The sequence below is a fragment of the Corvus kubaryi genome, unplaced genomic scaffold (assembly GCF_017639235.1).
Source record: "Corvus kubaryi isolate FWS band 111438036 unplaced genomic scaffold, C.kubaryi_AGA036_p1.0 66, whole genome shotgun sequence".
In the NCBI taxonomy this organism is placed as follows: Eukaryota; Metazoa; Chordata; class Aves; order Passeriformes; family Corvidae; genus Corvus; species Corvus kubaryi.
In genome coordinates this window covers 20544048-20559598 of record NW_024582054.1, presented here as the reverse complement: position 1 = coordinate 20559598, position 15551 = coordinate 20544048, and the positions used below count along the sequence as shown (strand labels likewise).

Sequence of the window (15551 nt, the reverse complement as noted above, 5' to 3'; positions counted from 1 at the left end):
TGAGACGCTGATAGACATCGACTAGGTCCCCTCTCAGTCGCCTCTTCCCTATCCACTCCATTTACATCCAAAGCAGCCGGAGTTTCAGGTCTTGTGTGTTTTGTGAGAACACATTCGAACACAAGTCGTGTCTGTTCCCGTGCGCAGCACACTGCTTTGCTCACGGCCCGGCTCCCTCCCGCCGGGCGAGTGCCCGTTGATCACACAGCGCTCCACGCCGCCGCGCCCCGCCCGCGGCTCCGCCACAATCCCGGCATCCTCTGCTTCCGCGGACACGCCATGTCCGCCTCCGAGGGGGCGCTCTAGCCCGGGCTGCCGCTCTCGATGGTGTTTGGGAGGGGTGTCATGGCTGCCGTTGAGGTGGCGGCCGAAGCCGCCGGGAGGAGTCGCTGAGCCGGGACGAGACAAGACAAAACAAGCCGGGAGGAGCAGCTGAGCCGGGAGGATGCGCGCGGCGCTGGCGGAGGAGTTGCCGAGCCCGGTGTGCTGAGTCCGCAGCAGGAGCCGCGACCCGCTGTAGCCAGGAGAAGGGGAAGCGGAGGCGGCCCCTTGGCCCGCAGGAACCGGCTGCAGGGGCCGCCCGGCGGGGCCGAGCGAGGCCCGGAGCCCTCCGAGCCGCGATGGCGTCGTGGCTGGGCGGGCTGGGCTCGGGGCTGGGCCAGTCCCTGGGGCAAGTGGGCGACAGCCTGTCCTCGCTCACCGGGCAGATCTCCAGCTTCACCAAGGACATCCTTCTGGAAGGAGCGGAGGAAGTGGGCGGTAAGAGGGGCTGGGGACGGGCCTGGTTCCGCGAAGGAGCTCTTCCTCCGGCCGCCGGTCCCCTCCGGACCGACAGCGGCGGGGCTTGCGCTGCCCGCACTGGCCGGGAGGGAGCTGATCCCGGCTTGGTGCTTTTCTCGAATGCTGCTGGCTTTGCTGCCTTTGTTTTTATTCTGCTCTTGTGATCTCAGGATCTGGAGAATACACAAATATATTCCCGGGCTCTAATAGCAAACGTGAACCTATTTTAGGCTTATTATTCAGAAGTTTCTGAATTGCATGAAGTGTTATGTTGCTCCGGAATGACAGCACTCAAACAACACTCTTTCTCCTTTCTGTTTGCTTAGTTTATCTAAACTCTCAGTTAATTAGCTGCTTTTACACTGGTTCCATAAAACTGCAGAGTTGTAGTACAGAGGTTGTTTTGCTGCTGGTGTGATCTAAGTCTGACGTGTCACACAGGCAAAGGTTCAGTGTTTGTCATGTTTTTGTTTATATTTCCGTTGAGCCCAGAGAAACCTGTCGAGTTCTACAATTCTCTTACAGCCAAGTAGGAAAATATGGCCCTTGCTTTATAAGGATTAGAGGCTAGAACGATTTATCTTTAAAACAGAAAGTTAGAACAAAAAAGTCAGAGACATCAGAGTAAGATTTTCTATAAACCAATAGTAAATCTATTCTAGAATATAATATTTTCTTCATATTTTTAATAATGACTTCTTGTTACAAATTTTTGAAAAAACTTTAGTAAAGCAGTTGTATAATGTGTAATAAGTATCAATAGATTAATATCCCTAGTATTGTTTACGATCTTGTAACTACAGATTATTTTAAAAGTTAGCTTTCTCAAAACAATGTTAAGAATAGGAACCACAAAGAACAGCTAAGACTTCTGAATAGTCATCTTAAATGTGAAATTAAGCAGTTCTACTTCATTTACAACCTGTCATCTATTGTGAAAGAATATTATAGAAACATATGTTGTAGAAACCTTGTTGGCAAGCTGATACAATGGGTTTCATATGGATGGCCTTTCTGGTACACAGGTAGAATGCTCAGAAGAGAGAAATTCTGACAACTGTGAAGTAATTTTTTTCACTTTTCTGGAAGACTTTCTTAGAATGGTTTTAAATTTCAAAATCTGTAGTAGTTTAATTTGGAAAGCTATTTTATGCTCCTGAGCTGTGCAGTCATCAAGGGTGTTTGTTTTGCTTTTTAAAAGATAATTTGTAAACTCACACATTTGTGCATGAGTTTGTGCAAGAGAGATGTACTGATGTTCAGTAGGTATTTCCAGGTGTACTTCACTGCTAGATACTGCTGTCAACATCTTAATTTTCCTAAAAATTTCAGAGTAGTGTATTTGTATGGGTTACTAGACTCCAGGGTGTAAAAAATCTAGTGTCATCCAAGTATTCTTTTATAAAGACCTTTAAATACTGTGTGGCCTAAACAAAACTTTTCAAGTACTTCCTTACAGTTTGGGTTTTTTAAATTTCCTAGTTGGTAAAAGTTTCCTAGTTTTTAGTATTACCCTTGCATTCAGTGTTTTGACTGCCATCAGTTATTTGTGGATTATGGACTTGCACATCTTCTGTTTCGCAGTTTTCATGTGTAAATTGTTGCCTCTGCAGTGCTTGAGCTGTCTCAGTTTTAAACAGCACGTAGGAAATTATGAAATACAGTATTTACTTGGAACTTGTACTTATTTCAAATTTTGAAATATTGTCAAGGTTGCTTTATAGCCAGTTCGGGATATTTCTCATTGATAAAAGGAAATGTGGTGTTTCTGTCCGTTAAAGGTGGGACATAGGAGAAATAAACATAGTCAATTTGAGGAAGATTGGTCATTAAAGTATATCTCGAATTATGTGCTTTTTCTATTGGATTAACTGGGATAGTAGATGTATCTATCACCTCTTTAAGAGACAATGACTCTTACAGGGTTGATGTTTTGTTGTGTGGGTTTTGTTGGGTGTGGGTGGTTCATTTTTTATTCTGAAAATTCAGTCACTGTTATGTGTATTTAATGGAATTAATACTTGTTTTGAAACTTCACATGGCATTACAGAGAAACACACAACTCTCAGGTCAGGAGCAAGTCTGAAATGAGAAACAGATTCAGGGACACGAAATAGTCAAGTAAAACATTTTTATCTCCCTTACTTTAAAGCTTAAATCCATACTAATCTGTTAGGGTTTTGATTTGGTTTAAAGCCTAAATATGAGTGAACTAAATTACATTCAGAAAGATTGTCTGAAAAATAATTCTTACAGTGTTCTGATGAAAACAACTTTTGATATTTACCTAGGAATGAACATTAAAGCAGTCTGAAGTAAGATATGTATTAATAATTTTCACTTTCTTTCAGATGCAGCAACAGAACTCCATGTGTCCAATTCTAGACTCAGAGAAATAGAAAGTATTAATGCAGCACAGAAGTTTGAAGTAAGACTTTTTGAAACACTATTATAATTAAGAGCAATGCATAGAATTTGTTTTGTATAAAGTTGAAATATTGCACTGAAGTTGCTTGTCCCTGGGTAAATCCAGAAACAACGGTGACAGTGGCATTAGAATGTGACTTTTTGTGACAAACTGCCATCACAGCTAGGGAGGCACATTGGTTTATTGGTGTATGCATGTGGTGCAAGTTTTCATGTTTTGCTAACTGCTGCATGCTGTGACTGTTCCTGCCTATCGTGTGGACTAGGACTGCAGCAGTAGGCTTAGCTCTGAAAAGAGTGGGCGTTTTCCCTGCTTCTGTTCTCTCTCTGTTGTCCTACCGTATGATCATTTTTGACATAGCTATGGCTGCTCATGCTCCTCCAAAACCACTTATAAATCTCATGTGTCCTCATGGAAAGTAGCTTTGTGCGCTCTTATAAGAGACTTGTTGGTCTTGAGACTTTATTTATGTCTCTAAACAAACAACTTTCATGTATGTCTTCAGCCCTTAAGAGCATTGTGAAGTTACGATACTATTTTGGGGCCATAACTGTTCCTGCTTGTCCTCTTTCTAGTTTTTTGCCATCTGCTATTGGCTAAGGTCAGAGAGAGAACACTGGGTATGAGCTCCAATTTGTGCTTTGTGGCTTAAATTCTTAAATTCTACCTGTGGATCTTGCTAAGATCCAAGTGATTCAGCCGTGAGTTTTTTAAACCTTGGCATTTATCTCTGGTCATCACAAAACTTTTTCTGAGAATGAGCTGGAGTCCATGCTATGTAAAAATGGAAAGCTTGGATGTGACCATGATTTTGGGCCCACGCTTGAACATTGCTGTTACTGTGTGTTTTGAATTAAATAGCATGAGAAACCTGTACAATTTAACTTACTTCTTTTCTGTTCAGTAGCCTTTTGCTTTTCTGATTCTTTAAGAAGTGCTCTGAGTTTACCAACATTCATTTCTCATTTTTGATAGAATGATAGACTGAAAAAAGTCTGTAGTGACTTAGAAGAAAAGCATGAAGCAGCAGAGCTGCAAATAAAGCAGTTGTCTATTGAGTACCGCAATCAGCTTCAACAGAAAGAGGTAGGATACAGAGTAAAATTTCTCAGTATGTTTGTCAAATAAACTTGCCTGTTGTCCTGTTTAATTCCTTTGTTGCAGTGTCTGTTCTCTTCCAGTGGAAATACTGGTCATAGCTATGGTTTCTTGGTTTGTTAATGTAGGCTAAGATATATTTCACTGAATCATGTGATGCAAGCCAAGCTTCCAGGGGATAGTTGAGGCAAGAGAAAATGCTCTGGGAATGTCATGCAGCTGTCGGAATTTCTGTTGTTTCTGGATCACTGTGAGAAAAGACACTATATACTGCTTTGTATTTCTGATTCAGTTACTTTTAATGAAGGCAACAGGAACAAATTCCCATTTTAAGCAATTATTTTGTCTTTAGATATCATTATTTATCTTAACATATACAATTAAAGAGAACAGAGCTGCCTTTCAAAATTCGTGAAATGTCTCTTTGTGGTGGAAGCATCAGCTTTATAGCCTACTGTATAACATGAGATTTCATAGACCTAAATGAAGAAAGTTGCCAGCATGCCAAGAGTTACACAAAAGGGAGTTTTATTTCTGCTTTATTCACAAATTCATGTGGGAACTAGAGGAAGCAGAACTATGAGATGTATAAAATTCTGCTTGTTAAATACAGTAACAGAGTTGTTAAAAGAAAATTACATGTAGCTAATTTCACCTTATTGTAAATGAGTAAATTTTCAATACATTGAGTTGTTAAACATGAAAGAAATCAAATGTAATAAAAATAACTGGAAAAGCATAATATATTGCTTAACTTTCATATCTGAATACCCTCTTTATATATTTAAAGTTTTTGTATAATCAGTTAGCCTGGATAGTGCTATACTATTTGTGTACCTTGGCTGCTAAAAAAAACGTGTCTCTGTGTGAGGTACTTTTTAACACTTGAGCTAAGGATGTTTTTCTCCATTATGAGAATGTTTAGGGTTGTTTTTCTTTTTCTAGTGAAAGTGATCCGTTATTTGTGCTGGCGGGAAATTGCTTGGTTCACATTTCATAAGGCCACAAAGGGTAAAGTAGAGTGTATTTTGATATTCTTCTTATTCAAACAATGCATTTTATTTTGTATATTCAGGTGGAAATCAGCCATCTAAAAGCCAGACAGAATGCACTACAGGAACAACTGCAGAAAGTACAGACAGCTGCTCAGACTGCCCAGTTGGGAGCTGGTGTTTTGCCAGCAGCCACTGCATCAGCCTCCTATGTTCCAGTGGTCAGACATTCCTCGGGTTTTGAAGGAGATGACATGGATTTTGGAGATATAATCTGGTCACAACAGGAAATAAACAGATTGTCCAATGAAGTTTCCAGGCTCGAATCGGAGGTTGACCACTGGAAGCAGATTGCAGTGGTGAGTGGTTTCTCTTCTACCCTGCTTTTCCCTCTCCCCTCCAAATTACTGCTCTCATTGCATTTTGTGGATTAGGAGTGGATATTTTGGAAGTTCATGCTAAAAAATGTCTAGAAGCAACATGTTTTGATGGAAAAGCTGAAACCTTTCTTGCTGTTGCATGATTAAGTACACATTCAGTGACCAACTTCCAAATGCTTTTTTGTGATGGTTTTATGCATGATTTGTCAAGTTAGATAAGGGGTTTTGTGAACATTCACCTAGAATGCTACTTTAGGGTTTCACTTTTGTTCAGCTTTTCAAAAAAATACTTCCTTTCCTCCTGGCTATGATAATGATTTTTATTGATAGCACAGTACTGTTCAAAGTAATAGCTGGATACTTGCATATTCTTTATACTTCCTCTTCTCTGAGTCTTTGATATGTCAGTTATAATTCATGGTCTGTTGAGACAAAAAAGTACAATCTTTCAAGCTGCTGCTGATGTGAGTTATAATTTTTCAAGTAATAGCCTGATTTCAGAGGTATGCTTTTCCCATATGAAAAAACTCAAAACTAAGCAGCCCTGTTGTCTTACTATGAGCAATAACACCCCCCACTCCAAACTTTTTACCCATTTATATGTAGCAATGTAATAATAAAAATCCATGGAAAATTAAAATGTTTCTATTCAAATGTATTTTTTTAAAAATCAAAATTACAGTGGATTTTAATTTTGTTTCATGATAGCTTTGTTGTTTTTACTTTTGAGTATCAGTAGAGGAAGCATTTACATAAAAAATACATGTATTTATCACAATTTTCATAGGGATATGGTTTGGGTTTTTTTCAGTCTTCCAGAGTGCAAGGCACAAATGATGCTGAACAAAGTGAAATATGCAAACTACAAAATGTTGTTAAGGTAAGATGACAAACTAGTCTCCTTCTGCTTTACTCTTCGTGGTTTTGCATATGGTCACATGACTTGTAAATATTTTAACTAGCACTGTTACAATATTATTAAAAATGCACAGGGGCATGTCATAGCACAGCAATATTTCAGTCAGTAGTACAATATTTTAAAATGGTTACTCTGAGAAAGGGTATTTGTATAATTTGATAATTACAGTATGTTAGCTTGGAACAATGATGTTAGTACTTATTAGGGCAAATCACTTTGTGAAGCTGTTGATGACTTATGAGACTGTATTTTAGATACACAGAATAATTTCTCCCTTCTCAGAAACATCTGGCCTTTCTTTGTTGAAGATGCAAAATACCGATTTTACATGTCGTCCTAGAAAGTCACTAAAAATGCATCCTAGTGTACCACTTTGTATGTAACACTTGTAACTGCTTTACATTGGTTTAATATTTGCTGTTGTGTAGGGCATACTATGTGTGTAAGCATATGTTTTAAAGGAATTTCTTTCAACACGTTTAAAAACTCCAAATCAACAAATGTCAAGAAACTTGACTTCTGCTGTGAGAAATCCTTTAATAAATCCTTTAATTAGACTGGGGAAAACTTTCTTTCTTTCTTTTGTATTGTGTTATTTCTTTCATAAGAAGACATTGTGCTGTATTTTGCTATTTTGTTTCTCTAATGATATTTTTTAGGAGCTCAAGCAGAATTTAAGTCAAGAAATAGATGAACATCAGCATGAGCTGTCAGTGTTGCAGGATGCACACAGACAGAAGTTGGTAGAGATAGGTCGCCGACACCGAGAAGAACTGCGTGAATATGAAGAGCGAATTGAAGAACTCGAGAATCAGTTACAGCAAGGTCTTTGTTACCACATGCTTTCTATTTTAGTTTATGTAGAGTGAATTTTGGTTAAAGTGTTGAATATGCATGTGGCAGTACAATAGGTATCAAATATATGATGTTTAGAATTTGAATTTCAATTTCAGTTCAGCTTCATGCTTAAGATGTGTCCTGTATCTTTTATTCACTCTGATTGGCTTGAACACTGGAACGATAGTGTTTCATCTGTGACATGTATTAGTCTGGAGGGTCATTTTCTATACATACCAATTGTTGTGCTCTGAATTTTACACTTTCTGGGTTGGTTTTTTTAACTTACACTGAATATAGGTGTGGATGAGACGTACCGAATTGAAGATACGAAAGTAACAGCACAAAAATATCTTTTATGAGAAGTAATATGTGCCAGTTGAATTACTTGACAAAAGCTCAAAGATTGGGTAGTGGGACACTGGAACAAGTTGCTCAGAGAAGTTGTGGATGCCCAGTTTCTGGAAATGTTCATGGCCAGGTTGGATAGGACCCTGAGCAACCTGATCTAGTGGGTGGCACCCCTGTCCATGATGCAGGTGTTAAAACTAGATGATCTTAAGGTCCCTTCCAACCCAAACCATGCTGTGATCCTGTGATTGCCATAAGAACCACACCTAAGAATGTGGCCTGACTACAATATAGAAGCTCAGTAGTTCCCACAAGGAGCTTTTTGTTGCCTTTTAAGTATTTCATATTCCCTAAAAATAGTCGTGTCAGTTAGGTTTCCTCTAGAGGCTTCTTTGCACAAATACATCAGCTTTGCCTGTAAACCTCTATTTACCTGGTAAAGCTTCGACTTCTAAAGAGTATATATTCTCTGTTTGCAATGAGAAATCTGTTCCCTTCTTGGAAAGAAGGGAAGTATTTTCACAGCTTCTCTAACTTGTAAGGTAGTACTGATAGGGAATTTATTTCTTAAAATCAGATACCTGTTAAGATGTAATATGTTTTTTCACTTCATGTATGTACACCAGCAGGACAAATTTAAGGAAGTCGAAGGTAGAAGCCCCTTATCTTTTACATTACGAGTTATCTGCAAAATAAATACCATTAGTGACTTTTTAAGAACTGGAGTATTTTATATTTTTATTTTGTTCATTCTGTCTGACAACATGATAGGGACTAGGGCAGGGGCAAGTGTTTGAGCTGACACCGAGGTAAATTCACAAGTAGTGTGCTTTCATTTTTTTCTGTACTCTCCTGATGATGATTTTTGGATTCTCTAACTTACCTGGAAATTATAGGAGATTGTACAGAAATATAAATGTCAGTATAGTATGATGGATCTGTAAAAAGATAAATTCTGAAAAATGTTTTTCTTCAGCTGAAAAGCTTAGTGCATCATTTAACCAATTATTTGTAGCAAATTGTTTCCTGTAACAACCGTTTGGCAAACCTTTGAAATATAATTAATTAAATTATAAATGGATTTTGCATCAATCTGAATTAAATGGGATTTGATAAATTATTCTTAGAAAATTGAGAGATTCCAAATCCTGATAAATTAGATTGTCATCGCCTCACCAAGAGAGGTGGGGATCAAGTCTATTCTAATTAAATTGCAAACAAATGATGTCTTGCAACACTTAGCATTTAAAGTTATTTTGAGCCAAGCATGTGAAAGTATTCAAAAAGATACTTATCAAATGAGTAATGTGTATAGCACAGCTTCAAATGTTAAACCTATTTAACTAAACTTTCTGTTGATGACGACCATGTTTTTGTTTTAGGCTATCTCCCTCTGTCAGAAGAGGTGAAAGAAGAGAAATAAAACATCTAGAGTGATGGTTTTGGTTAATATTGCAAATAATCTGTTTTGTCTTTTAGATGGTGTGAGCACAGATGCCGTGGATGACTCTAAAATTACTGAACAGAAAAAAAAACCTCAAAGTCTAGATGGAGGAAAAGTAGAAGAGTTGCAGATTGTAAAGAACCTAGAGGATGAAATAAGAAAATTAAATCACAAATTGTCTTCTGCCAAAGCAGAAAACAAAAATCTTCTGAAAGAGCAAGAATTTGCAAAGCTAGAAAAAATTCAAATAGCACAAGATTATGAAAAGCTTAAATCTGACTTTAGTGTGCTTCAAAGATCTGTGGCAGAGCAAGATGCTCTCCTGAAAGAACAGAAGCAGCTCCAATCAAAGACATCACTACCACAAGATGTTGTCAGACTACAGCAAGCATTGTTAGGTACTAAGATTATTATTTTTTTATTATTTTTTAATAGTTTGTTTTCGCAGGTTTTTACTTTTAAAACTCAAAATTTATTTTATGAATTTGAAACTGAATATGAGAATATGTACCTTTTAAGTGTTGCTGCTTTAGAAAAGCATTGTCCATTGAAGTACGGTGAAGCAGAAAAGAGAACGTTGTTAGGACTAGCGTGGTTATCGTAGGGGTTTCTCATTAGGGAAGTAATCATGTCTGCCAACTGTTTGGTAGGGGTTTTTTTCTTTAAAAGTGAGTAAGCCTCAATAGAAGTTGTTTGTTTAAATTCAAAAAGTACGTTCTTGTGTATGTGTGTATGTATGCTAATATCTTCTTGAGGAAACACTAACATACCTGTATAAGGAATATATCTGTAGGTAGAAAATATTTTAATATTGCATAACTGATAAACTGTAGTACCAAAGTCCTCCTAATGTGGGATCAGTTGTGAAAGTAATGCTCTGCTTTGTGGTAGTGACTGATGGTATGTTTGAATCTTTCATGGCCCTGGTGCTTGTCATCACAAAATGCTGTGAAACTATTCTCTTCTGAGCAGCAGCGTTCTGTTTGGGAAAGGTGGGAGAATGATTTTGTTTTATTGTTGTTTGAAAGGTAGTAAAATTATCTATTTTATTTCATTTTCCTTTATAGAAGCAGAAAATGAAATAGCAAGACTTTCCAGTTTAAATCAGGTAAAGCAATTTCTAAATTAAGCCAACAAAAAAACTCATAACAATAGTAACTGGTAGAAAACACACGTTTTGGTAATTTTGGGGTTTTTTTTGAACATTCACACTTGTACATAAATAACATTGTAATGTAAAAGGAAATAATTGTAGTTTAATTCTATAATTACATGTGGAATTTATAGAAACAATACATTTTTACTTGTGAAACTCCAGTGTATTCTATTAAGGAAAACCATTCAAGTTCCACATATCTTATTGTTACCTAGAAAGCTATAACATACATTTTTAAAGTACTAATAGTACATTTTGTAGAATACATCATTTTTCACTTCTGCTTTAGCATATTTCAGTTTCAGCACTTACCAGTTGGGAAATACTTCTCTTCTATGTAGTACTTGTAATAATAGTGCATTCCATCTTACTGATGAAGTGAAGCAGTGGAACATAACACACCTTTAGTTTTTGGTGTGGTTGACTTGGTCCTTTATAAACTCTCCAACTCGAGAGATTTGGTTTATTTTACTTTGTATCCAGTAGTATTTTTCAATTGAGGATTTCTGTGTTTCGCTTTCATTCAAGGGTTCCCGTAGCATTTTTCAGAATGATGTTATTTAGATGTGCTTGATTAAAACTTCCTGTCTCACCATGCAGCCTGCTGTGTTTAGGGTGGCTCTTGCAGTTATAATAGTTTATCCCAGCTGTCAATCCATACCTCACAGGCGGATATAACTTCTTACCATACCATGGCTTTTTGTGCAGAAGTTTATAAACTGCACTCCTAAACCAAGCGATGAGGAAATAAATGTGTATGTATGAATAGTGGAGACAAATACTTCACACTAAAGAATTTTTAACTGGGGAAGTATTCCTGTAGGCTTAGAGATTCCAACATAATTTCAGCAAGATAAAGTCTGATATTTACAATTTTATTTTTTTTTTATTTTGAGGGACTTGAGAAGGAACTGACAAGTGCACAACATAAACATGAGAATATTCTTTCTTCGAATACAGAGGATCAGAATTCAGAAATAAATCAATTAAGACAAGATTTGGAAAGGAAAGAACATGAATTAGATGAAAGTGTTGCTGAAAGAGAAACATTAATAGCAGAGTTGGAAGAACTAGACAAGCAGAATCAAGAAGCTACTCAGGTAATAAATACTTCAACTAATTATTGAACTGCTGAATAAATGTTTAGAGTTGATCTTTGAACATAGATAGCAGGGAAATACAAGTTATCCTCTGAGGTCTAAAAAGAAAATTGGGGCCAGTATTTCTCCATGTCTACCATCTCAATGAGAAATTCTGAAGTGCAAGTAAAACCCACTTGTTACAGACAAAGGAATAATACAGTGTGTCAGCTATCCATAAGGGATGTTACTTTACGAAGTCCAGTTAAATAATCCCTGATTTTTCATTGCAGCATTTCTGATTAAATTTATCCTGGTAGTATTCTGACTGTTTTATGACAGTAAAATCAATCATAATTTGAAACTTTTTTCCTTTTAAAATTTTTAATTATGTTGAATATTTAAGTTACTTTATTGCAAGTTCTGTATAATATGAGCATTTGTGGAGTAAAAAAAGTCACCAACTACATATAATCAGAAACTTAAGAGTTGCAAGCCATGTGTTTTCAATTAATGTTTTACCAATGAATCACCTATGAAATGAATCCAAACAGGTATGTTGAAACAAGAAGTTGAAAATAGAATATACAGATAATTTAAATGTAGTGCCGCCCTTTTTTTAAGCAATTTTGTTTGCTGAATTCCAACTGTCTTGAGAAATTCTGACAGTTCTTTTTTTTTAAGCAATTTGGTTTTTATTTCTTGATTTAGGTAGTTTTAAGGTTCTTTTAGGGGGGGATGGTGTTCTTTTTTTTTTTTTTTTTGGTAGTGAAATGTCATCTGTCCCTGTTTGATATTTGGTTTTAATTAATTTGACTAGGTGATACAACTTGATAACTTACGTTGGCAACTAAGAAACATTTTTTCCTCTGAATTTTTTTATTGTTTAGAGGATAAAAGTGAATGAAATGCATAGTTCAGCTGGTTCTCCTACCCTAATGAATTCTGTTTTGTGTTCATTTCCAGCATATGATTACACTGAAAGAGCAGCTGTCAAAGCAACGCACAGAAACTGATAGTATCATCAAACAGCTGAAACTTGACATAGATTGTGAAAGAAACAAAGTATCAGAATTAGAAACTGAGAAGATGAAAACTATTAAAGAGTTGGATAGTCAGAAAGAAAAACTAAACCAATGTTCATATGCACTTAATGATTTGCATATAATTAAGCAGCAGCTACAAGATAATATTAAAGATCTTCAGGAACAATTAAGGAAAGCCCAGGACTGTAATTTGCATAGTAAAAAAGAAATTGGAGAATTGCAGCAGAAACTAAAAGAAAGAGAGGAGGAACTTTGTGTATCCTTGAGCCAGTTAACAGAAAAAAGTAATGAGGAATCTAACAACACTTGTCAAGATCTGATTCTGAAAGAAAGAGAAGTTGAAATTACAAAACTACAGAATGATGTTTCAGAAAATAAACAACTCAATGAAGATTTACAGAAATCTCTGTCTAATCTTAGAACAGAAAATGCAGAGCTGATAGTAGCCATTGAAGACCTAAAACAGGAGTTAAGTGATGCCATTTCAGAGAAAAAGAAAGTTTATTTGGAAAAAGACACTGTTGTGGAGGCTTTGAAAATGGAAAAAAGACAGTTAGAGAGTGAATTAAATGAGACAGAGAAGAGGCTTTTGGAACAAGCACATAATTATAAGCAAACTATCCAGGAGTTATCAAATGCCCGTAGTATGGATACCACTGCACTGCAGCTTGAACATGAGCGCCTGGTTAAGCTCCATCAAGAGAAAGACTTTAAGATTGCTGAGCTTAAAAGGAGCATTGAGCAGATGGAAATTGACCATCAAGAAACAAAAGAGATGTTAACTACTAGCTTAGGAGGACAAAAGCAGTTGACAGATCTCATAAAAGAGAAAGAGGTATTCATTGAAAAATACAAAAATCAAGCCTTACAGGTGAAGCAGGAACTTGAGGAATATATGAAAGTTTCAAAAAAGCAGGATGTCTTAAAACAGAACTTGGAGGAGAAAGACAGAAGTCTTGCAGTCATGAAGGAAGAAAATAATCATTTGAAAGAAGAAATTGAACGCCTTAAAGATCAGCAAAGTAGATCTACACCTGTGGTTGAGCCTAAAACTTTGGATATTATTATTGAACTTGAAAGTGAGGTAACACAGTTAAAAGTGATAAAGACTAATCTTGAAGAAGAAATAAAAGTTCACAAAAAAACAATAGAAGATCAGAATCAAACAACAGTGAAACTTCAGCAGTCACTGCAGGAGCAGCGAAAGGAAATAGATGAGTCCAAATTTCAGTGTGAGCAAATGAATGTCACACATGAAAGACTCTTTTTAGAGAAAGATGAGGAAATCAAAAACTTGCAGAAAACAATAGAACAAATTAAAACTCAGTTGCACAAAGAGAGACAGATTATTCAGACTGATTCTTCTGATCTTTTTCAGGAAACCAAAGTTCAAACCCTTAATGGAGAAAATGGAAATGAAAAACATGACTTATCTAAAGCTGAAATTGAAAGACTAGTGAAAGGTATCAAGGAAAGGGAGATGGAGATTAAGCTCTTAAATGAAAAGAATGTTTCTCTAAGTCAGCAAATTGATCAGTTGTCTAAGGATGAAGTTGGTAAACTTACTCGGATCATTCAAGAGAAGGATTTAGAAATACAAGCTCTTAATGCCAGAGTTTCCTCAGCTTCCTACAGGCAGGATGTTCTGACCCTTCAGCAGCAACTGCAAGCTTATGTTATGGAAAGAGAACAAGTACTAGCAGTTCTAAGTGAAAAGACAAGGGAAAACAGTCAGTTAAAAACAGAGTATCGTAATATCATGGACATGGTCGCTGCTAAAGAAGCAGCTTTGGTGAGGTTGCAAGAGGAGAACCGAAAATTATCTAATAGATCCGAAAACAGCAGTCAAGACATGTCTAGAGAAACTATTCAGAATTTGTCCCGTATCATTCGAGAAAAAGATATTGAAATAGATGCCCTAAGTCAAAAATGCCAAACCTTATTGACTGTCTTGCAGACATCCAGTACAGGTGCTGGTAATGGGGCAGGAGGTGTGAATAGTAACCAGTTTGAGGAACTTCTGCAAGAACGTGATAAACTAAAACAGCAAGTAAAGAAAATGGAAGAGTGGAAACAACAGGTAATAACCACGGTTCAGAACATGCAGCATGAGTCGGCTCACCTCCAAGAAGAGTTACACAAGCTGCAAGCACAAATTTCAGTTGAAAGCGATAGTACTTCAAGACTGCAGGTAGATTATAATGGCTTGATTCAGAGTTATGAACAGAATGAGAAAAAGCTGAAAAGTTTTAGTCAGGAATTAGCACAAGTTCAACACAGCATAGGGCAGCTTTGTAACACTAAGGATCTTCTCCTGAGTAAACTGGATTTGGTAACACCGTCTGTGGCAGCAGCTCCCACTGTTTCACAGCTTTCAGATGTTCAATGCAGTCCTCCTGAAGCACTCAGTGAGGAGTATAAACTCCTTCAAATTGAGTTGGAACAACTGAAAAAAAAGTTACAAGAAAAAGATTCAACTATTAGGACTCTTCAGGAAAACAATCAGCGATTATCTGATTCTGTTGCTGCAGCATCAGAGATTGAAAGAAAGAGTCAAGAAGAGACCGAATCAGAGATGAGGCAGATCAAAGAAAAACATGATGTGTTACAGAAATCACTTAGGGAAAAAGATATATTAATTAAATCTAAAAGTGATCAGTTACTTTCTGTGAGTGAAAATCTTAGTAACAAAGAAAATGAAAATGAGCTTTTGAAGCAAGCTGTAACTAATCTAAAAGAAAGAAATTTGATTTTAGAAATGGATATTCGAAAACTGAAAGAAGAAAATGAAAAAATAGTTACAAGGTGCAGGGAAAAAGAAACAGAATTCCGTGCACTTCAGGAGACTAATATGCAATTTTCAATGATGCTGAAAGAGAAAGAGTTTGAGTCTCACTCAATGAAGGAAAAAGCTCTTGCTTTTGAGAAGCTGTTGAAAGACAAAGAACAGGTACGTAAGTTCATACTTAGGACTATCTCTTAAAACTAGACAACTTCAAAATAATACTCTTCCTGGATATTTTTCTGTGTTGCAAAGCCAT

The 15551-nt window shown here is 36.7% G+C and overlaps 1 protein-coding gene across 1 annotated transcript in view; it reads left to right on the top strand.

Moving 5' to 3' along the window:
• Window positions 1-301: 301 nt before the first annotated feature.
• TRIP11 (thyroid hormone receptor interactor 11) overlaps window positions 302-15551 on the top strand; it is a 29330-nt gene continuing 14080 nt past the window's right edge. The window contains exons 1-10 of the mRNA XM_042047790.1: window positions 302-759; window positions 3132-3208; window positions 4184-4294; window positions 5382-5657; window positions 6490-6558; window positions 7257-7422; window positions 9265-9627; window positions 10297-10337; window positions 11282-11485; window positions 12431-15460. Coding sequence (XP_041903724.1) covers window positions 621-759; window positions 3132-3208; window positions 4184-4294; window positions 5382-5657; window positions 6490-6558; window positions 7257-7422; window positions 9265-9627; window positions 10297-10337; window positions 11282-11485; window positions 12431-15460 — 4476 coding nt within the window. The 5' untranslated portion in view covers window positions 302-620. The remainder of the gene's footprint in view (window positions 760-3131; window positions 3209-4183; window positions 4295-5381; window positions 5658-6489; window positions 6559-7256; window positions 7423-9264; window positions 9628-10296; window positions 10338-11281; window positions 11486-12430; window positions 15461-15551) is intronic.